The sequence below is a fragment of the Delphinapterus leucas genome, chromosome 1, assembly GCF_059928025.1.
Source record: "Delphinapterus leucas isolate spDelLeu-1000000601 "Yukka" chromosome 1, BTC_Dleu_Yukka2, whole genome shotgun sequence".
In the NCBI taxonomy this organism is placed as follows: domain Eukaryota; kingdom Metazoa; phylum Chordata; class Mammalia; order Artiodactyla; family Monodontidae; genus Delphinapterus; species Delphinapterus leucas.
The window spans coordinates 21174923-21198142 of NC_143129.1; the positions used below are offsets into that span (position 1 = coordinate 21174923).

Consider the following 23220-nt stretch of genomic DNA (forward strand, 5'->3'; position numbering starts at 1 on the left):
CTACTTTAATGGAATGATGGAAGAATTAAATAAGATAATTAATGTAAAGCACTTAGAATAATGTGTGGCACATTTTAAAAACAAATATATTCATTATTATTATGACAAATCAACAAATTCTTCATCTATTACTGATCTAAAGGCACTGTATTCAGTTCAAGAGGATGAAACCAACTATTTACATTGTCCACATATATAATTATTTATGGATAAGCATTGGCAGGTGAAAGATTAGAACTTCAAATTTGAGAAACATCTAAAATGCCTCAAAAATATTTAAATATTCACCTCATACTCATTATTAGAATGGCCATTATTTAAAAAAAAAGAAAGAAAGAAAGAAAGAAGAGATTAAGTGTTGGAGAGGATACAGAGAAATTAGAACCCTCATGCACTGTTGGTGGGAGTGCAAAATGGTGCAGCCTCTATAGAAAACAATATGGAAGGTCCTCAAAAAATTAAAAATAGAACTGCCATATGATCCAGTAATACCACGTCTGGGTATTTTATCCAAAAAATTGAAAGCAGGATCTCAAAGAGATATTTGTACACCCATGCTTACTGTAGCATTAGTCACAATAACCAAGAGGCAGAAACAACCTAATGTCCATTGATGAATGAATGGAAAAAGGAAATGTGGTGTATACATATAATGGAATATTATTCAGCTGTGAAAAAAAGGAAATCCTGACATATACTACAACATAGATGAACTGAGGACAGTATGCTAAGTGAAACAGGCCAGTCACAAAAACACAAATACTACATGACTCTGCTTATAGGGGGTACTCTAAAGTAGTTAAACTCATAGAAACAGAAAGTAAAATGGTGATTACCAGGGGTTGGGGGAAGGGGAAGATGGGGAGTTGTTATTTAATTGGTATAGAGTTTCATTTCTGTAAGATGAGATAATGTTGAAGATCTGTTGTACAATAATATGCATATAGGTAGCACTAAGGCATCGTACCCTTAAAAATGGTTACGATGGAAAATTTTAACTTATATATTATGTTATGTGCATTTTATGTTATGCTTTTTACCACAATAAAAAATAAAATGAATTGGACTTCCCTGGTGGTCCAGTGGTTAAGACTCCACGTTTCCAATGCTGGGGACGCGGAGGTTCGATCCCTGATCGGGGAACTAAGATCCCACGTGCCGCATAGTGCGGCCAAAAAAAAAAAAGAAAAAGATGTGAAAAAATAAAATAAATAAAAAGTATGTTGGAACATCATTTGTTTTACATATAAACTTATATTTACTTTTCGTATAAACCAGAATACTTTACCAGCATCCATTATCTAATTTTGCTTTCAGGTAAAACTTCTGAAATGGTGTAATAAGAGAACTCCAATGACCAGGCCTGTTGAATCCCAACAACTTAAAGCAACTTCAAAAGAAACTTAATTAATGCCCTGTGTGCACTTTATCACTTCTATGATGTCATCTAAATTCATCAAGTAATATATCAGAAAAATGAATCATTGCCTTGGGCTTGACCAGTAAAGAAAAAAATTTCTGACCCATGCCACTGAACGCCACCCTGCCATTCCTCACAACCTGTCTCACAGCTTCCAAAACCTGAATTCTAACAAGTAACAAATCCTCAGGATTCAAATCATATTGAGACATATACTCCTGCAACTGATTACCCAAAAAAGTGACCCACATTCGCATCAATAGGAACTTTAGACAGCAGAACCCTCATCACTCATTTTTTTCGTTTCCTTTCCTACCTTTAGGGAGAACATTTTAGTGTATCCTAACTGGATTCAGCCAGAACCAATTCTGAATTTATGCGAAGAAGGATCTTATCATGTAATTAACATATGTTAAAGCATGCACTTTGAAAAATATGAAGTGCAACGTATCTTTCCTACTATTTGTGCTCAAGCATTTAATATGATGCTCTGTAGACGGAAGCCATTCTAACAATGTAATTTATTGGTTATTCTCTGAACGAAACAGCATTATTTGTCAGGGCTTGGTTCTGAGTGAGGGAGAACCAAGAGGAAAGAATGAAAGCTATTAGAATGTTAAGAGAGGTACTGATACCTTTTCTTGGGAGTTCATCTTGTCCTCAAAGAACAGCCTCCAGCCTCTTCATCAAAACAGTCATCAGATAATACTAGGGTGACCTGGGTGCAAGTCCAGTTGTCTGTAGGCAAAGTATCAGCCACACCCTACTACCTAAGAAGTCCCATCACAGATGCAAAAATCCACCTAGCTAACAGATGAGAAAGTAAATGGGGTTTTTAAAGAATTAACTGGAACTAATCCATGAAGTCCTTCTGACCTGAGCATGTAAACAACACAAACTTCCTTCTCACCAGTGACTTGCTGGAAGTGCTGGTGTGCAGTGCTGGGAGAGGTTGTGGATTTGACCCGTGGTAGGCTGGGGCAGGCTAGGAAAAGAGAAATATTCGCCAACAGATTCCCTGGAGGAAATGGCAATGCACGTGCTTCCTTTCCCGTAAGAAAGTGACTTTATCAGGAAGTATGGATGGCACAGGTGGATCAGGACATCCAGGTAAGTATGGATGGCACAGGTGGATCTGGACACTGGAACCAGTTCTCACGCCAGCTCCACCTACAATCAGCACCTGGGAGCCCCTTTCCTTCCTGGCTGCTACTTCTGAGGACCCTGGCTCAGGTGAACCATGGGAAATGGATTTTATTTTCTGAGTACAGAGGGTTTTTTTTTTAAGAAAAAAAAGTTTACAAAAATTTAGAAAAGAGAGAGAGTATTAAGTATGCCTATGTAAAGATAATCCAGAATAACATTCTTATTTTTTTTGATTCTATAACGTAGGCCGTATCAGAGTAGAGTCAATGGAGAATATACTAATATTACAGATATATTAGAAATTTAGTTAAAGTGTGAAAATAGAACTAAGTTTAAAAAAATTACTAACAAGCTTGTCCTTTTATTAATTGTAACTACTGCACTTTTAAGAATTAGCGATATTACTACTACATCTTTTTTTAATAAATAAAAATAAATGCAATATCATTTACCAGAGAATCATAAAATGCAGACCATAATTTCTTCCCAACCACTGTGAAATGACAGTGGAAGAGAGGGTCACTCGTTTTGCAAATATATTGCTTAGGAAAGTGAATTGTGTCTGCTTAACTTGACTAATTATTCAATCTCACTAATTTGACAGTGAACTACAGCTGGACTTTTTACCATGGCATAAAAAAGTTTCATTGCAAATTCTTTTCCTCCTTGAATGCCACTGGCATATACCCCTTACATGGGATAGGTTCCTATCTACTGTCACCCAACTGGACAATATACCCTCTCAGGAGGTTAAAATATGTTGATTTTAAATGACTTTCAAAATACAGTAACATAATGCAATGTGTTTAATAAACATGTAAATGATACCAGAGACGCCGGTGTTGCACATGTGAGTTCCTAACATCTGAAGGACAAAAAAAATAGTGGGGATCATTAAATTTTCTTCTCTTTTCTTTTCCCTGATCAAAGACCAACCATGCAATTTAATCTCTGAAAATTAATCACTCTTATTTTATACAACCAAGATCCAACTTTTTGTCAGTGACTCTAAATGTTACTTTATTTTCATTTACATTGATTCTGTTTTCTGATTAGCTGGCTGATACACACATGTGTATGTCATAGTGAACAGTGAAAAGAGGCTAGAAACTTTTAATTCCTGGGAAAAAAATATTCTGAAAACTGAGATAATAGGCTAAAAAAAATCATCACGATAGAGACCTTGCTTTCAATTTAAATAAATGATATGCATGCAAAGCTGTCCAGAAAGTCCTCTGATATGAAAATCCTGATAGTCATTGTTGCCTACAAGGAAGATGAAATGAGGGTGTTTTAGTCTAGCAGCTACCCAAACTAGGGCCAGCCTTCAAATCTAGCCCTAGGTTTGTTTTGGTGTGACCTCAAGCTCAGAGTGGTTTGTATATTCTTAAACAGCTTAAAAAATAAAACAAAGCAAAACTGAGTACATGACAGAGAAGGCATGTGACCTACAGATCCTAAGATATTTACTATCTGTTTTACTCTCTGGTCCTTTATAGAAGAATTTTGTTACCATTAGCTCTTCAACAACCTGATAAGTGATGAGAATTTAGGCCAATTCCTAAAAGTCAGAACAAACCATGAAAAAGCAATCACTACTCATTTATCCTGAGAAGTGGGTCCACTAAGTCAAAACTGAGAGAGATCAAACTGTAAACTGTGCTGTTTCCTAAAATATCAATTCGCATAATACATATTCTTTACCCACAAAGAAAGTCTGCAATACTAAACTTTACTATTAAAATAAACACTGAAGCTAACAATTAAAATAGCAGGAGAATAATATTTCTCATTGATAACTTGGCAACATTCATGCATTTCAAAAACTCAAGACAAAATTGGCATCAAATGCAAGGAAAAGTGGAAAAGTCAATTAAACATAACAAAAGCAAGCTCGGAGTTAAAGCAAATGAGGTTTAGACAATATTTCTTTTGAAAATATCACCTCAATATTTAATTTAATACTGCATCCAAACTGATAATCACTGAGATTCATTAAGTCAATTCCATATTATTTTGGATTTTAATTTTAGAACTTATTCGTTTTAAAGATGCTACGTACAAACCGGGAGAGTGATTTTCTCTAAATGCTATTTAAGTTAAACAGATAATACCTTATTATTTTCCTTGCTAAGGTTCATAAGATGCACAGACACTCAATTTATAAGTTATTTCCGCCAGTGCTGCAAATATTCTATTCTGAGACTAAAATAGCACATGGACGGCAAAGAAAATGCTACCTCCAGGAAAGGTCCTCTAGGACTAAGCCGTCTACTTCAGGAAGGAGTCAACAATTCAGGGTGGAAAACAGCAGACCCACAGACTGTGCCCATTCACCTTTAGCATACGCCTTCCTCCTCATAATGCCCTATGTTTAAGGTGAGATTTAGGCTCTTATCAGTGTCACCTTTAGACTCAGACTAGGAGGGCCCCCCACCTGAAAGCCCTGGGCTTTAGAAAGTATCATGGTGCAAGCCCTTCCACAGGCTAAGGAGACAAGCCACCCTTGTACTGCATGATCCCAAGTACCCAGGGCTCCCGAATTCCCAGGATAAACCCCTACAAACCCTGTTCCAGGACCTGCGTGGCCCTCTCCCCTGGGTCGCTCCTCTGGAAGATGGCCTGGGCTGGACCGCAGTGCCGGAGTGCACATTACAAGGCCTGTGCGTCGTCAAGGTGCAGCTGTTAGGAAGGGGCGGATGGGTCTTGGACATGGGGGCAGGGGAGTCCACACTATGTACCAGACATGAAGGAAGGCAGAGGGGAAGGAAGGGAAATGCGCTGGGCCGCAAGCTAAAAGCTGGCTCTCCTTCTACTGCCTCTTTCTGACACAAAACTCCTAGGAGTCTAAGAATTAAAAATGCCAAGCTAGCCTCCCAGGCCATTGTGAAGGCACATTTGTCAAATAAGAGAACAGAACATATTTGACTTAGCAGTTTGTTATCTTAATTCACAAACGCCTACATATTTACATACACAATATGTGGGTGTACACTGTATCAGGTCCCATGAACACCGGAAGTGGACCCGGTTCTTATGATGGTCACTCCTAGATTTCATGCTGCAAAGACATTCTGCTTTTTTATTTCCTGAATCCCACATTCAAAGCTTAATTGGGATATTTTACTCAAGTGATAAGATTCAGGTTCCCTTTCTGATTTACCTAGTTTCCCATCCACAGTCACAGAAAAAAAAATTGATCACCATAAAACTACATAAAACCAGGGGAATTCCCTGGTGGGCCAGTGGTTAGGACTTGGTGCTTTCACTGCCGAGGGCCTGGGTTCAATCCCTGGTCAGGGAATTAAGATCCCACCAGCCGAGCAGCACAGTCAAAAAACAAAACAAAACAAACTGTATAAAACCAATCAAATTTCCAATCGGCCCCCCTAAATGTCTTCTAATATAAAAGGGCACTATTGTGAAAAATGGCTACAGGGAGAGAAAGTTTATTATCAGAGCAAAAGGGGGGTAGCTGTGAGCTGAGAAGCTCACAGGTCCTTCTAGTTTAGCATCAAAGACATCTATTTGTCCTAGAGTATTTGAACCACCCAATGCTTGACTAGCCCAGTCATACTGCCAATAGCAACCACAGTCAATCGATTATTGAGCCCTTACTATGGGCCAGACTCTTTGATAGTCTCTTCATTTAATCCTTACCACCTGGGGAAGGGAGGCACAGAGAAGTTATGGCTTCTCAGCAGGTAAGTGGCTAAGACTTGGACCTGGTTTTATATGAATCCAGAACCCATGCTAGAATGAATATCTTAAAAAAAATAATCCCCTATTTTTAAAATATATAATATCCTCTTTTTTTTTTTTTTTTTTGCAGTACGCGGTCCTCTCACTGTTGTGGCCTCTCCCGTTGCGGAGCACAGGCTCCGGACGCGCAGGCTCAGCGGCCATGGCTTGCGGGCCCAGCCACTCCACGGCATGTGGGATCCTCCTGGACCGGGGCACGAACCCGTGTCCCCTGCATCGGCAGGCGGACTCTCAACCACTGCGCCACCAGGGAAGCCCATAATATCCTCTTTATAAAAGAGGGGGGGAATGCCATATTTCTAGCACAAGAATGAATGGTTGAAATGGTTATGTTAATAAATATATACAATTTATTTTCCATACTCTTATATAGGCATAAAAACTTCAGGGGGTTAGTGTTTTGTGAATTAAATAATGAAACATATATTGACTTTGGGGGAATATAAAGATATTTTCCTTCTCTTACCTCCTTAACAAGAATCCAGGGAAAACTCTTAATGAGAAGGTACCAAAAACAAAAAAAAAACAAACAAAAAACCCCCCACAGAAGTTCACACTAATTTATGAATTAAGGCCAAACTAGAATTAGAAAAAAAAATCAGAATAACGATATCACACACAAAAACTAATAAGCCTAGAAAACGACAATGAAATCATTGCTGCCATTGTAACCCTGTGGGATGATAGAACAGTCAAAATCCTCTAAAACGTTTTTGGTCAGAAAAAAAAAGAAAAGAAAGAAAAAAGCAAACTAAAACCTTCCAAAACTTTGACTATTACCTAAGTGTTGACCTAATTCAATAGTTTTCCAATGATAACTTAGAAACAGTCAATAAGTAAAATATGCCTTTCTGGTTGACTTTCACTGAAATTTATGATTAATTGCCTTTCGCAACTGGAATATCACATTCAGCTTTGAAAAGAACAATTCTCATTACTTTTCGCAAGAGGTGCTCTGGATATATGTTCTTTTGGCTCTAAATTTAAGAAGTATTTTGTCCAACTATTAAAATGTATTACATTTTGGATAAGCACTCTTAAATTGTTATAACAAGAAATAAAAATTCTAAAGAGGAAATATTCCCATGACTATGGCTTTGAATATCTATGTCCCTTAGTCAAGTCAATGAGAGCAGAACCAGGAAGCCACACTTACCCCCTTGGCCATAGGGGCTATGAGATGGTGGAAAGACTTGTTCTTAAGGGCAGTTGCATAATCCTTTCTCATTCTGTGGGAGAGCTTTAAGGGAGGGAAGGGAAAGACTACCATCGGTCAAGGAGAGTTTGGCCGCAATGCTGCCTCAAGGCATGAGAATGGATTCCATGGTCCCTTCCACATCAGACTAAGCGTCTGTGATGATGCAACAGATTCGGCCACTTTCAACATCTTCCGAGTTGAATTGCTATCACTAGTTGGCCAGAGGAAGGAGGGGCTGTTCCAATCTCCCTTACAATTACCACCCTAATTATTACATTACACTTTCACAATTTAATCCCTTTATTTGCCTCACTGCCTTTTTGGGGCTAAGTGAGCACCACGGTGCGATGCCCGCTGATGTAGCTAGCAGGGTAGCAGGGCAGCAGGAGTACCACCCAGCTGCCAGCTACAAGCACAGCCAGGTGGGCAAGCCCAGAGTGCTAATCTGGACAGTGACATGTCTGTCTGCTGCTCAAAACCCTTGAAAGTTGCTGTCTCCAATATGGAGTAGAACGGAGCACTATACATCAATGCCAAGAATCACCCTGTGGTTCACCCTATGAAGCTTTTGGTAGCATTTCAGCATCCTAAGGAAGAATCAGCGATAGAAGTCCAATTGTTCTATTCCAGGGATCGCTCGGTAAGTAACTATTGCACGGCTATTAATAGCTAAGCGATAGGATTTCTTTTTTTTTTTAAACAACCATCAGGAAATGTTTTCACATAGTTGTCCTATCTTTGGAAAACATACTAAGGACCACGTTGTTTCAATCCCCCCCTCCCAAAACAAAAAACTTTGGTGTTCCCTCAAAGCAGGAGACATTTATAGGAGGAATTCACTGCAATCCACAACCCTTTGGGAACCAAGCTTTCGCAAAGTGTTGCTAAGCTGAAACTCAGGCCAGCACAGCGCCAGGCCCACAGTAGGTTTTTAGTCAGTATTTGTTGAGTAACTGGGAATGGTTTTTCATATTGAGACCATTTTCCTTCCACCAGTGTATACAGCATTTGTTAATTTATCCCCAAACACTCCCTTATCTTTGTGTAGTTAGACCCCGAGCTGTGTAAACTGAGTTAACAAAATCAAATTACTAACAGTTTAAATTTGAGATGCTCTGTAGCATCCGCATTCTAATACTGTTGGACAATGGCTGGTAAGAACCCAAAGATTTGAAGTGTGTTTTCATTCTCAAGTTTTGCAATCTAGTAAGCAGGCTGAAGAGATACTTTCAAATGCCCCAGAGTGAGAGGAAGCTTCGCATACAGATCATCATTGTTCTTATTTACTCACTTTACATGTGATTTTGTATTTCACTTTATCCAGAAGCATTCCTTGAGGTAGGTATTAACGCCTTCAGTTTATAAATGAGAAGAAAGACAAGAAAGGTCCAGTGGATGAAGGATTTTTGTAAGAAAATGCTAATAAAATATGGCTACGATGATCCATTAGATATGAAGATACAGCTATTAAAATATTTAGGTAATTCATACATACTCCACACTAACTTGGCTCGTGTTCTTCCGTTAAAACTATGAAAGGCCGTGAAAAGATTAGGCTGATAGATCCACTCTATTATGTAAGAGTTATGATGCCTTGAACAACTGTGCACTTTAACTCTTTAACTGTGTATTCATCAACCATACATCAAGGAAGTGACTATGTGATAGACGGCACAAAAGCAATGGGAGATGGTACCACCTGTTCCACTAAGGACAATCACTAAGATCTTCAGTGCTACTGGGTGAAAAGACTTGCCCGCCCACATGCTCTTAAAAGGAAAGGGTAGAAGATTACTCTCTGTGCTCATTAAGGGGTTCAGAATCACCTTTTGTTAAAACATTTAGAAGGAGTAGAGTTTAACACACATCATCCCCTTTGCACTTTAAAAGCCAGTAAGCGTGTCACACAATTATTAAACTGATTTCAGTTATGTCCAACAAGGGACCAGTAGATGACAAAGAAGAGTTGTCAGCGGTAAATCAGCAGCGACACGGTAACAGAGCTGTGGTTCTCAAACTCGGGTGAGCATCAGAGTTACCTGGAGGGCTTGGCAAAGCACAAATTGCTGGGCCCTCCCCCAGGGATTCTGACGGAGGTAATCTGGGATGAAGGATGGGAATCTGCATTTCTAACAAATTCCCTGGTGATACTGATAGCGGCCACACCTTCAGAAGCACTGTCACAGAACACAGCACGGTAGGGTGCAGTGGTTCTTAACCTCGGCTTTAGATGAAGCATTAACTAGGAAGCTTTCATAAATCCCCGCTTGCCCTGGCTGCACCCAAGGCCAATTAATTCTGAATTTGGGGGTATGAGCCTAGGCATCAGTATTTCTTTTTTATGTCTCCAGGTGACTCCAGTGAGCCTGCCAGGCTGAGAAACACTGACATGAGGGAAAACGCACTTATCTCTATAACTGGTTAAGAAGATACATTTTGGGTATTTTTGTTTTGGCCATGCTACGTGGTTTGTGGAATCTCAGTTCCCCGACTAGAGAGTGAACCCGGGCCCTCAGCAGTGAAAGCGTGGAGTCCTAACCACTGGACCGCCAGGACATTCCCAGAAGATACACTTTGTAAACCACGGAGCAGAGCAGAATAGAATCACTGGTGTGCTGGGGATCCTCAATAAACAATGATTCTTTCCTTCCTCTATTTTCTTCAAAAGTGTATCACAAAGGATCTAAACAAGTGAAAAATAATTTTCTGTAATTATCTATAGCTTTGAAAAGGAGCTGAGTTTTGTATTTGTGGATTCCTATTAAAGGGTCACATACAAATTTTAGTCATGTTTTTCTACATTTTTCGGTGGGAAATAATATTGTTATTTATAAATCTGGAGATCTATAAAGGTTTGGGTATGTCTTACATATGTTGGAGGCATATTTTATATTTTGGTACAGTTTGGAAGCTTTTTCATACACATTTATTAAAAAGGTGGGGAAAGTACATCCAACCACAGGAAAAGAAGGAAGGGCGTAGAAAATTAAATTTGTTTAGAGAAGTGATTCTCAAAAGTGTAGTTCCTGGACCAGCAACATCGGCATCATCTGAAAATTTGTTAGAAATATAAATTCTCAGACCCCCTACCTGAGACAGATGTAATGAATCAGAAGCTCTGGGAGTGGGTGATCTGCATTTTCACAAGCTCTCCAGGCGGGTTTGATGCACACTCTAGTTTGAAAACCACTGGTCTAAAATATTTATCATTTTAGCCATACGAAGAACAGAAGAGGTAAAAGCACTATTTATCCAGTACCCATCGGTTCAGTTGCTATCCAGACCCCCACTGCTCTAATAACAGCTGTGCTCTTTTAAACGCCACCCAAAGCTTATTATCATTCCATCTTTAGAGCTTGATAGTAAACGTGGAATTGATAGAGAACATATGGGGGTGGGGGGGTGGAGTCTATTCTACAAATCCTCCACTATCAATTTTAACCTATTTCTATTTTGTACTCAGGATAGAATTAAGAATGCACAACTTGGGCTTCCCTGGTGGTGCCGTGGTTGGGAGTCTGCCTGCCGATGCAGGGCACACGGGTTCGTGCCCCGGTCTGGGAAGATCCCACATGCCGCGGAGCGGCTGGTCCCGTGAGCCATGGCCACTGAGCCTGTGCGTCCGGAGCCTGTGCTCCGCGACGGGAGAGGCCACAACAGTGAGAGGTCCGCGTACCGCAAAAAAAAAAAAAAAAAAAATGCACAACTTGACTAACAAGGACCAGAACCACGAAAACCAACCAACCAACCATCACATGAGGCTGGAGGAGGGTGGGTATCGCCAGGTGCAACCCTCACTCACCTTGAATTGTCCTCTTGAAGAATGCCTTGCAGGCTTCACAGGATGCTACCCCATAGTGGTACCCAGACGCGATGTCACCGCACACTAAACACAGTCTCTTGGGCATCGAGTTGAGCATGTATTCGCACTTGGTCTGGGGGTCTTCAACAATGGTGCTGGAGCAGTCATCGTACAGTTTCCGGACAGGCCCACTACCTCCTAGGATAGGAGCAGAAGGGTAGAGAGGTGGCGAGTCAAGTCCGTTCTGATGGCCATTCATGGTTGAACTGTAGCTCCCGCTGGCGTCTGAAGAGCCACCTGGGCTGTGGTGGTTGACACTGTCCGTCAGGGAGGCCGGGCTGGAGGGTTCCGTCTTGATGAAGGACGAACAGCTGGAATCAATGTGTCGATCTTTGTTTGACATTCTGCAGAGAAGCCTGAGGTTTAGGGAGGTGCAAACAGAGAGAGAAAGAGGAGAGAGTGTCAAACAGAGATACCAAAATAGGTAGAAACAAAGAGAAGGTGAAAAAATAGAGAAAGTGCAAAAAAAGATCGAAAGGAGAAAAAAAAAAAGAGAAGAATTCATACGTTAAAGACATTGCTCTTTGAGAGTGCTGCCTAAGAACTAAGGACTACACATCATTCTCTAGTCAATATCTCTTGTTCTACAACAAGGTAATCAGCATAAGGGCGTGACAGGGTTACATCAAAGTGCCCAGACAGGCCATAAACAAAAGCTCTAACTGATCCAGTTCCTTTCATTGTACCTTTCTCTTGGAGAGCCACTGTCAGTATCTAAATCAACTCTCTAGATTCTAAATTTATCCATGGAAGAGGAGTAATTTGTAAAGTCCATATCACTTCTAAAGTTACCCTTATCCTCACTCTACTTTTCTCTTCCATTTTCTGATGTTGCAGTCATTTTATTATGAGCAGAACTAAACTTTTATTGTCAAGGCCGAACAGATGATTCCTCAGCTCTGTAATTACTGTTTGTCAGCACGCTTCTATAAGCATAACTGTGTCTTTTATTGATCTAAGACACACAGGGAATATATCCTCAATCACGTTGCCTCTTTAATTAAATTGCTCTATTTCCTAGACATTTAGCGATACAGAAAGACATCAAGGATAAAATGCTAGCCAATATTTAAGGATTATTTCCTAGAGCCCACAAAACAGTGAAATGATCACCAGCACTGATTAATAAACATGTACATGTGTTTACAGGTGTCCGTGTCTGCATGTGCAATTTGCCACTGTTGGAGAGGAATCACTAAAAGCCATTTGAGCCTTCAGTATACCTGTGAATCCATAAACCTGATACTTCATATTCAGCAAAGTAAGGATGTATCAAATTTTGCCCTGAAAAAATGAGATTTGCGATGGTCTCTTTTTCTCCCCTTCCTTTGGTCTTTTAACATCATACCTCCTAAAAGGAAATATGATGAAGCATCTAATCTAACAAACTCTCTCTCTTATCTAGAAGAAACAGACTGCCCCTCTTACTTTGTCAGACCCGTAGGTGATTAAATTTCTGAAGAGGTAATTAGATGAAAAGATATAATTGGTCCCATTTTCTTTCTGGTTCGCCATAGTGCAAAACCCCTTTTAGCCAAGTCTCTAGGAACCTTCTGAGAGCCCACTATAGAAGGAAGAGGTGACAGTTGAGAAACAAACTTAGATAATTGCTTCCCGGTGGAAAGTTGATTTATGGGAATCCCACAGGGTAATGGTCATTCACTCGAATTTGGGGGAGTAGTCACAGGATAACCGAAGGGATGCAATTATCTCTTTCACTATAAATCTAATGATATTTTATCACAAATTTCATGCTCTCCTCCGGGTGCCCCCTTCCCCCACTGTTCTGCTACTTTCAAACGAAGAAAAATATGGTTATTTCCTATCAGGGAATGTTCACTGAACGGTTCCGAGAAGGCGGTCTCAAGAGCAAAGCGTCCAGAGCAAGAGTTTGCCTCTTACCTAGCAGATTTCCCATCGGAAGTTCTGTGCTGCTTTCTAAAGTAAAGCAAACTCAGGATGTGAAGAGAGCAAACAGGAAGGAGAAATCCACAAAAATATCTTCTTGCTTTCGCCCACCCACTTGGGTTGTCCTTTCCTCAAGAGCTAGTGAAAGAAAAAATATCCCCCTCCAGCCTGAACCAGGCGTCCGCTCCCTCCCGCATCTGCTGCCTTGTCCCGTCACTGTTAATGAGCTCTGTAATTAATAGATCGCTCTCCTTGTCTCCCAGCTTGCACCCTGGGCTAAGCACTTTTCCTCAAGTCAACGTTTGAAAGAAAGCGGGTCGGCACTGACTTACAGCAGCCCTGCAAAGTCCTTTTAATTTAAAGCACTTACTCTACCACTTCACTTATTACCTTATAATTACTGGACTGCTCGCACATACATTATGATCTTAGACTACAGTTAGAAGTTATTAGGGTACTAAAACACAGTTGCTCCCCTTTCCTCTCTCTGGCACTGAACTTCTCACAGCCATGACAATTAACTCTTTCGCCATCTGCCTGCGAGGCACCATTTCTTAATCAGTTTTTCTTTTTCCCAAGGAGAGTTGCTCTGAGCTGCTTGATCACAAAACTGACCACCCTTTCCCTGGGCCCTCTTTTCTCTCTCTCTCTTTTCTTGGATTGTCTCTGTTCAGTTTTATCCCAATTTTCTTTCCCTCGGGCTTTTTCTCATGGACTTCTAAAATGTGCAGAACTCTTGACTGAGAAACAAGGCGAGGAATCACCCTCCTATTTATGGAAGGGTTATTTGCAAAGTCACCAAATGTTTATGTGTCCAATGCATGTTGTTAAGGTCTTTGAAAAATTGGGTGTCTCCAGCCAGCTGTCTCCTCGAAATTCTCAGCCCCTAACTTTGCAATAATCTGGATGGAAGCAAGAAAATTCAGGAAGTTCAAGTGGTCAGGGAAGCCTCTGGACAGGGGCAATCTCTTCTCCTACACAAGTCTGGCCATTGTAGCTGTAAAGGAAAGTGAACATGCTGGATCAGTGCTGTAGGTTTTACATGTTTCTTCTCAGACATGAACTGCTTCCGTAATGAATACCTTTTTGCCCAGTGGAAATAATAAGAGAGTTGCCATTTATCAGGTGCTTACTACATGTCAGGCATTGACCTGAGTACTTTACAAATATTACCTCATTTAATCCCCAAGACAACCTTACGAGGGAGGTATTACTCTTTAGGAAACAGAGCCTCAGACATCAAACAATTTCCTGAAAGTCATACAGTTTGGAAGTGGAAGAGTCGGGATTTCAACTCAGGGCTGACTCCAAAGTCCAGTGCGGAAATGTCCTGAAGCCAACAGAGAGTTTTTCAAGGTGTTCACTGATGTTTTTTAAATAGCCAAGCAAAGGGGGGTAGTGCTGGCACACACAGAGGCTCTATGACATTCACACTCACCCATGAGTGGAAAAGTGGCTGAAGAAGCCACCACGCTGGCTACAAGGCTACCCTGTTGAGTCACCCTCCCCAGGGTCCGGAGTGACACCAAAACAGACTCTGAAAGAACACAGCTGTCTCCTAATTACTGCTTAGCTCATTACACTGAACGTTTCCTAGATACCATTACATTATACCCTAAAACTACAGTGGGTCTTAATTCTCCCCCTCTCTGTCTCTGAAATTCTACAGCTCTATTATTGAAGCCTGAGATATTCACAACTATCTATAAATTCAATTGTCAGCTGGTGGGTTTTATTCTAGACTTCACTTCAACCTAAAATTAGAGGCACTAAAATTCACATTAACTCTAAGAGGAATGTAGTGAATAAGACTTTATTTCAAAAGAACACCTTTTTGTCAGAAAGAGCCATTTTCAAGATGATGGCTTTATCCGGAGCCAAAGAGAGTAAGCCCAATTCCACATTGTGCTGTTAACGCAGAAATTTTAGGTCACGTTGGATTAATAAAAACCTAAATTTAGTTAAGAATTACGAATTGAAATAACATGTGTTGGAAAAATGTGGGAAATATTTATTTTAAAGGCTACGTAGAGTTGTTTTTATTTTATTATTTTAAGAGAAATGATGGGAGACACAAGGGAAAAAGAGAAGCAACTTTCTAAACATCTTCTCTGAGTGGACACCCTGAGAATAAACTGGCGGGAGAAATAACCATGTCAAGAATAACATTTATTTTCCATATAAGAAACTAAATTTGAGGGATATAACAGCCTTCCAGAGGCCAGAGACATTGCAGTGCTTTAGAAAGTATTTTCAATACAGTTTGAGGTTTAGTCTTCTGTATTCCATATATATTCTATATATGTTCTATTATATATATTATACATATATACATATATATATACATTTATATATAAATTCTGATGATCCTGCTTCAACATAGGAACTTCTTGCCCAGCCTTCCCTAAGGGTTAGCAAGAGTAAAATTTATCTTTGGTGTTAGATACTAATGATCAGGCAAATAAAGCTTCTTGGTTGCTGGACTATTTAAAAATGTAATTTTTGACAGTTGATTAACTGTACGTACAGGTGTTCATGTATAGGGAGAAAGTGACAGACAAAAAGAATAAGAATCAATTAAAGTTGCTGCTGGAGGGGAAAACAAGATAATCTGTAAGTTAATATTCCATTTATATTATAATTATCAAGCTTGTTTTCAGAGAGGCTACCTAGATCCAGGTAAATGTGCGACTGTGAGTGAATTGCTGTGAATTTCTGGGCAATGTGTAAGTGTCCAGAGTGGTCTACATTTCCCAGAAGGGACTTAAGCCTACGTTCCATAGGCTTATATATGATTAAATATTATTAATCCTTTCACCAAACTATTGGGTTGCCCAAAACGTTCATTCGGTTAGTGAATACGTTGTTCAACAGTTCTTCGTGAAAGTTAAAAATGTGTCTTTTAGTTTCACCTAAACCCGAACGAACGTTTTGGCCAACCCAATAAAAGTTCGTAATACGCAGCTGCATTTCACCTTTTGAATTTTATACCAAACCTGAGTTCATTTGCTACTTTATTTCCCTCCTAAAAAAAGTGGTGCATCAATGCAACACATGTGTACAGGTCTTCTTTGGCCTTCCTGATTTTAACACCAAGGCAAGATTTTTTTGAAATTTTATGATACCGATTTCAGTGACAGACACCTAAATAGGCTAAATAAGTGACAACTAAACAACTCACTAGTTTATTTTCTTCCTTATCATCCTTAAGGGCCAGAAAAGGTACCCATCATCATTATAAATTCCAAACACTTTATCAATTTATATCTCAAATTTTTACATAACAACAACGGAACCAGCAAACCTGCGAGTTTACAAATATGAGAAGAGAGAGAGAGAGAGAAATAAGAAGACAGAATCCTTAGTTCTCTCACTGAATCAGAGAACTTCAGGGCTGGAAAGGAAGGTTATCAAAAGTCCTACTGCTCATAACTTAACCTATCCAAAACAGGAATGAAGCTATAAGAATTGGTCGGTTTTCTACCTGCCGAAATCACCAGATTGAATATTTAAGTATTTTTGTTTCAAAAAATAAGACGCTTTTATTAGCCTACAGGTTTTGGGTTTTGTTTTAATGCTTTTAGAAGAAAACCTCCGAGACTAAGGCAGCGGCTCCCCGAGGCCCAGGCTTCAAAGCTCATGACCCCAGCAGCTCCGCTGGCAGTCTGAGTTACAACTCCAAGCACGCCACTTTACAATGAGCTTTTTTTTTTTTTTTCTCTCCTGCTTCAACTAATTGCACTCTCGTAAAGTGGCAAAATGTGAATCACTTAGTAACAAAATGGGCACCAGCTGCTATTGTCAAAGAATGGTGATGCTGAAGAAAGAGAAAGCAACCGCATGAAGTGTCATGTCAGAAATCAACGGTGCAACGTGTGATTTGAGAAAACATGACTACTTTACAGAGACAGGGTGTCATTATGGCATCACAGTAATACGCTGCTTTGACAACTGCTGGGTCTAACATATCATCATTGCATTAAGGTACACTGGCTTAGTTGGGGAAGGAAGAGAGAGGATTTTTTCTTTTAATAAGAAATATCTTCAGGTCTGCCTGGTTAACCTAACAGAAGGAGACCATTAATTGTAAAGAAGGAATTGTAAATCCTGACCCACACGCCAGAAAGATTAAAACACATGCACACATATGCACACACACTTAGATATTATTTTAGGTCTTCTTTAATAAACGTGGAGGCCCATCTAATGGAACAGAGGTCTGCATAACACGATCACAGTGATTTAGTGATGCCGCTTCTTGATTCTTTGAACAAATAACTTGTGCGTTTAGTCTAAAAGACTCTTTGCAACTTACTCTGTCAAGAACCAGAGTAAGCAAACAGCTCCCCACAAAGCTGATGCTTGAGTTGTTGACAAGAGATGTAGCTAAGTTGTGTGGGAAGCAGGGACCAGCTCCTTCAAGTAACAAATCGGAGCCTCTATGTAAGCTGAACGCTTTCCCAATTCTGTCAAGGGCCACGTGTGCTACACCAAGCAAAGAAGTTTAGGACAAATAAAAACAGGACACTTGGAACTCATTTCTGGCCAGTCGTTGAAAGCACCCCAGGAATATAATTTCATACCTAGGGCTAAACCATGACCAGGAAGGACCTTGCTGAAACCCTATCTGCTTTTAGGGCTCCAGTGTTCAATTCTGCTCTGAAATTAGGTTGGTCGACTATCCTGATTTAATCACTGAAATCTCATGTCCTGGGACTTCCTTAGTCCAGACAACCCGGGATGGTTGGCCATCCAATCGGATATAGAGAAACACCTATAAAACCTTGTGCCTTTCCTCCTGCTGTTGTCCCTAAAACAAAGGAAGGGAAATGGATTCCATTCCTTTTCAGCAAAGACAAGTGCACTGTTCACACTGGGGGTGTTCTAAGGGTACGGGTTAGAAAGTGCCTGCATCCTTTCTTACTGTGCCATTCCAGCCAGAGGCCACTGCCCAGCGCCTTGTTAAGTTATCCAGACTATTTTAGATGTTGGCAATTGTAATTGCTTCAGTTTGCATTACCAGGTGATTTCTGATGCTTCCTGGTTGATAAACTTTATTAATGGGAAAAGAAATGGTCCTGTGATATCACAATTACAGTTGTTGACAGTTTCTGTATTGAAGGATTTGATCTGATGCAGGAGCGTTTACTAGTGTAATTCTTCCTTAGCTTGTTTTCTTGGACCTATGTCAATCTGGGGGTGCGCATCCCTTGTTTATAGCTCTAAATACAGTAAGCGAGCTACTGGCAAATCAATAAGACTGTTAAATGCATAATAATACTGGGTAATTGCATACATGATGTTTTGCATAATTAACTGTCTGAGCTTTTCTTTAATATAATGGGCTCTCACGTAATACAGAGCAGCTATAAGTCTATAAAATATACACAGTTTATATGAACCATGATTCTGCTTAAAACTCTGGCTGATCACCTACATTGGCTTTGAAGGGAGAGCTCTCCTCCACTGCCAAGTCCAAATCAATTCTTATGACATTACTTTACAACTAGCATGATATTTAACTGATGGTGGCTATTAGCTATTACACAGATTGCATGCAAGGACAGTAGCAGTAGGGGAAAAAAATACCATTCAGTTTAAACAAACTTCTGTCATGTAATCAATATTACTGAGGCAAATTAAGTGTTTTAACAAGTGTGTATATTTGCCTTAATGCAGCTTAATTAACTATATCCTCACACCTGCCCAAGTCCAGGACACCTATGGATATTAGAAGACAACATCAAGAACTGTCTAGTCAGCAACTCAGATGCACAAGGGATGCAAAACAAGCATTTTATCTCCAATCCCTAAGGAGCGTTCTTTCCTTACACAAGTTACTCCCCTGGGACCAAAAGCCAGAGGCCCAGAAGGGCTTTAGAATCACGTGCTCTACATCTTGATGTAGGATATGGCCAAGTGTTGACCGGATCACTATCTCCAGGGTAGAGTGAAACAGCCCTGGGCACAAGGTGGGGACCCTGCCAGAACAAAAAGGTTAGTATGGGGTAAAAAAACTACCTAAGATAAATCATCAAAATGAAGCTTAGGATATATGCTGAATGTAACATTTATTCAGTCTTAGAGATTTACTATGCCATGAGCAGACCTCCTCTGCAGTAAGCTTTCTGGAGAAAAGAAATAGTCTCCTCCTTCTACAAATCTCTGGTCTTTCAAACAGAAATATGGATCAATAAAGTTTGCTTGTGTTCAGACAACTCTGTTTTCAAGCAGTCAAGGAGCACACGGAAGAGAAAAAGCCGACACAACAGCGAGGGGACTGACAGCTAAACGAAGACCTTCTAAAGGCATCTCGCTAGAGGAGAAATAAACAGACATTCAACTCATAGAAAGTCTATGCACTGAGCTTTACAAATTAAAAATCGAATATAGATGCTTTACACACACACTCCAGTGATGGAGTTCACAAATCAAATCCAGGTCAATGAAAACTCAGGCTGCCTGAATCTCCCTTTCCTATTCTCTTTGCTACGCTGGAAGAGGAAATAAGAATGCTATCAAGAGTTGATGTAAGGATATTGAGATCATAATACTGATGTCACCCTTTACTCATTAAGAAAATGTTTTGCAAAAGCAATTACAATGACCAATAAGCCAGCTGCCTCCATAGAGACAGGCCAGTTCCTCTGGAGTGGAACTCTGAAACACTCCCGGAAACTGGGTGAATCACAGTGGGGAGAAAGCTGAGATGCTGAGGAGGAATCACTGTTGAAATAAATAAGCATAAATAAAATGCTTCAAGCATTTTGGAACATTTCTATGTTAGAGGGAGATTCATAGTACCACCAGATAATAAACCACATCTTCCCCTGTTGGACAGTGGTTAAACTATATTTATACTTTTAACTTAATAGCTTAGTTTGCAGTAGTTAACATCTGGATGCAAAAGCAGCTGGTCTGGGGGTGATCTATGATAGCAGAGGTTACCATGATATTCTGTTGGTATTAGGTGTTGTTCAGCTGAAGTAGGAGAGTTGGGGGGAGGTGTGGGGGAGGGGAAATCAGCTAATTATTAATCCTAAGACTCCTTCCTCTGTCTTCTTTCTTTAAAAGAAAACATTTCATTGAGCTAGTTGCCTGAAGAGAAGGTGAAGCTTAAACACCCAAGCCACTACTTGCAGGCAATGAAAAATAACATATATATACGCATATATTTAATTCAAGCCATGGAAATGACGAAGGATTTGTTCTGCAGCATTATGGGTTTTGTAAAAGAGATTATTCAGCAGTGAGACACCATCCAGCGAAGACAATAGAAGCCACCGAGAGGCCAGGATTTCAGATTGGAAGGACTCGCTTGTGGTTTGTCATTCAAAGGTCCAAAGATAAACGTGCAGAGAAAAATTTCTGAATCTTAGTCTCAATTCTGAGTAGGACAGGGCTTCCCTGGTGGTAAAATGGTTGAGAGTCTGCCTGCCGATGCAGGGGACACGGGTTCGTGCCCGGGTCTGGGAAGATCTCACATGCCGCGGAGCGGCTGGGCCCGTGAGCCATGGCCGCTGAGCCTGCACGTCCGGAGCCTGTGCTCCGCAACGGGAGAGGCCACAACAGTGAGAGGCCTGCGTACCGCAAAAAAAAAAAAAAAAAAAAGTAGGACACCAGGGTTCCCACACCTTGTCTGCCTTCTCCTTCATTTCTCAGCAAACTGTATCTTCTTGCAGCGCTAGAGGGAGGAGCGCTGTGGTTCCAGCTGGGGACTCAGTGCTGTGTGACCGGAGGCAGGCCTCTACCGCACTCTGACCCTCATCCTGCCTTGTCAAATGGCAGGATGAGCCCACGTGCTTTCTAAAATAACTGCTGCCATTAAAAAAAAAACAATTATACTGGGTTGGCCTGAAAAAACCCAAACGAACTTTTTGGCCAACCCAAGATTTTACTCAAATAAAATCCACGCTGGCTTGTGACTCAGATGAGACTGAGAGCAAGGGCTACTGCATGAAAGCACACTTCCCGAACTTCCCTTTGTTTCCTTGGCTGCTACTGCACTTAGCCAAGCTTCACGGTTAGGGCAGTGCACGTGTGTGTGTGTGTGTGTGCGCACGCGCGCGTATGCACGCGCGCATACGCGCATGTACGTGCTTCAGGAGAAAGAAAAAGTACGTAGCCAACAACCTGCTACATAACAATGCAACCACAGCAACTACAGTCAACTGAGGAATCCTTCCCAGCGGGTGACCAAAGGCCAAATAGTGCCATGATCATCTGGTGGGATCCAGGGAGCAGAACTCTTGGTTTTTTCCTAGAAATGGCTCTCTTTTTGCTCATTACGTTTTTGGTGGGAGGCGTTGGCGGAATGGGCAATTCTCTGCAATCAGTGTTTAAGTGAATGTTTGTCCCAGTGTGTGACACCACGCTGTCAGCAAGCAGCGGGGAGTCCTTGAGTTGTTACTACATTTGATTTGACTGCCAGTAGGAAGCTTCATTTCTACCAAATGTTAGTTGCTCGCTCAAAGAATCTTTGTTTCTGGAGTGACTTTTTTTCCTCCTCTCTTCTATTTCCTTTTCCTTGATAGGTTGTGTACCCAAATGCCACGTGGATGTGTCAGAGGCAACTTTAGTTCTTTTCTCCCGAGCTGGTCAGGCCTGAGGGCCTGGCTGTAAAGAGTCCACACAATGTGTTCGGAATTTCTAGTCTCTCACTTAGATTCTCTGAACTTTAATTCACATTTCCTAGATCCTCACCAGGTCAACACAGACGCAAACTGGTTCGGCCACATTGTGGTCACATGATTTGCTTGGTGGGGTTTATTTTAGCTGATGGAGCAGACATTTCTGCAGCTCTTATCAGCCAAAAAGAAAAAAAAAAAAAGCCATGGCACTCACCTTTTCGTGCAATTTTGTTGAAATAACTGCTCTTTGGGTGACTGCTTCCAATACCTCTAAAAATTTTTCTGATTTGATAACTTTACTACTTCCCATGAAAGCCTTTCTTTTTCCAAATGATGATTTTGGTAATTAGGATTCTCAGATAGTGCCTCTGATAAGAACTTCTGACAGTGAAAAGCATCTTTAGAAACAACAAAAGCATAGGCATGAGTAAAAACGGTGGGGAAATAAAGAGAAGGAAAAATCCCTCAGAGATATTAAGAAAATTCAGGCTGAATGGAAAATTAATTAACACTAAAGAGCTAAAATTGTAATTATGAAAAATTTCATTAAGGAGAGGCAGGTGAGTCTGCTTTTCTAAATATGACAAGGTGCTGCATAAAAATAAAGTAGAAGCAGGTTTTGGGGAGTGGAGCACGAAAGTCATGTCTTTAACCAGATCAAATTCTCGAAATTGGCTGTCAAGACAGGATTGTTGTGATTTATACCCGTCTATCAAGTGCACGAACGGAGAGACTGAGAGAACAGAAACAAGCTGCTGTCGCTTCCATTCGCAAAGAACCTTTAATTTCCACAGCACCATCTGTTACCAAATCTAATTCGCATTCCCCCCTAATCTGGTTTAGTTCCATAATACTAATTCTTCCCCAACCCCTAGGAACACAAACCACCACCCAAAAAAAAAAAAAAAGGCTTTGGTTCTTGGTGAGTGAGAAATTGAATATTACAGAGTTAAGGTGTAAAGGCTCTGGTGACTTAAGTGAAGCATACTCTTCTCCATTAAAATGTCTTCCTGGTAAAGGGATTTGTTTTCAACCAATGCAGAGATATGAAACTGTTCATATTTGGGATAAAAAAAAATGCTGATATAAAAGTAGGCCGGGGACATGAAAGCAGAGGTTGTCATAAAATACAATTGTCAAGTTCAGTCACTTTCAGAACTGGCTATAAAATCACTGTGTCATGGTTTTCACATAGAGAAAGCCTGAAACTGTATTTTTGTTAAGGAAACTGAGAGTGATGTATAAATTCAGAAAAAGTAGAGAAGACTGGGCAGGGGCGGGGAGGGGAAGCTGG

At 40.5% G+C, this 23220-nt stretch overlaps 1 protein-coding gene across 2 annotated transcripts in view; it reads right to left on the minus strand.

The window, feature by feature from the left end:
- Positions 1-23220, minus strand: part of ESRRG (estrogen related receptor gamma) — a 214696-nt gene that overhangs the window by 160786 nt on the left and 30690 nt on the right. For both annotated transcript variants that reach the window (XM_089906828.1, XM_089906823.1), the window contains exon 2: positions 11329-11744. In XM_089906828.1, coding sequence (XP_089762954.1) covers positions 11329-11744 — 416 coding nt within the window. The remainder of the gene's footprint in view (positions 1-11328; positions 11745-23220) is intronic.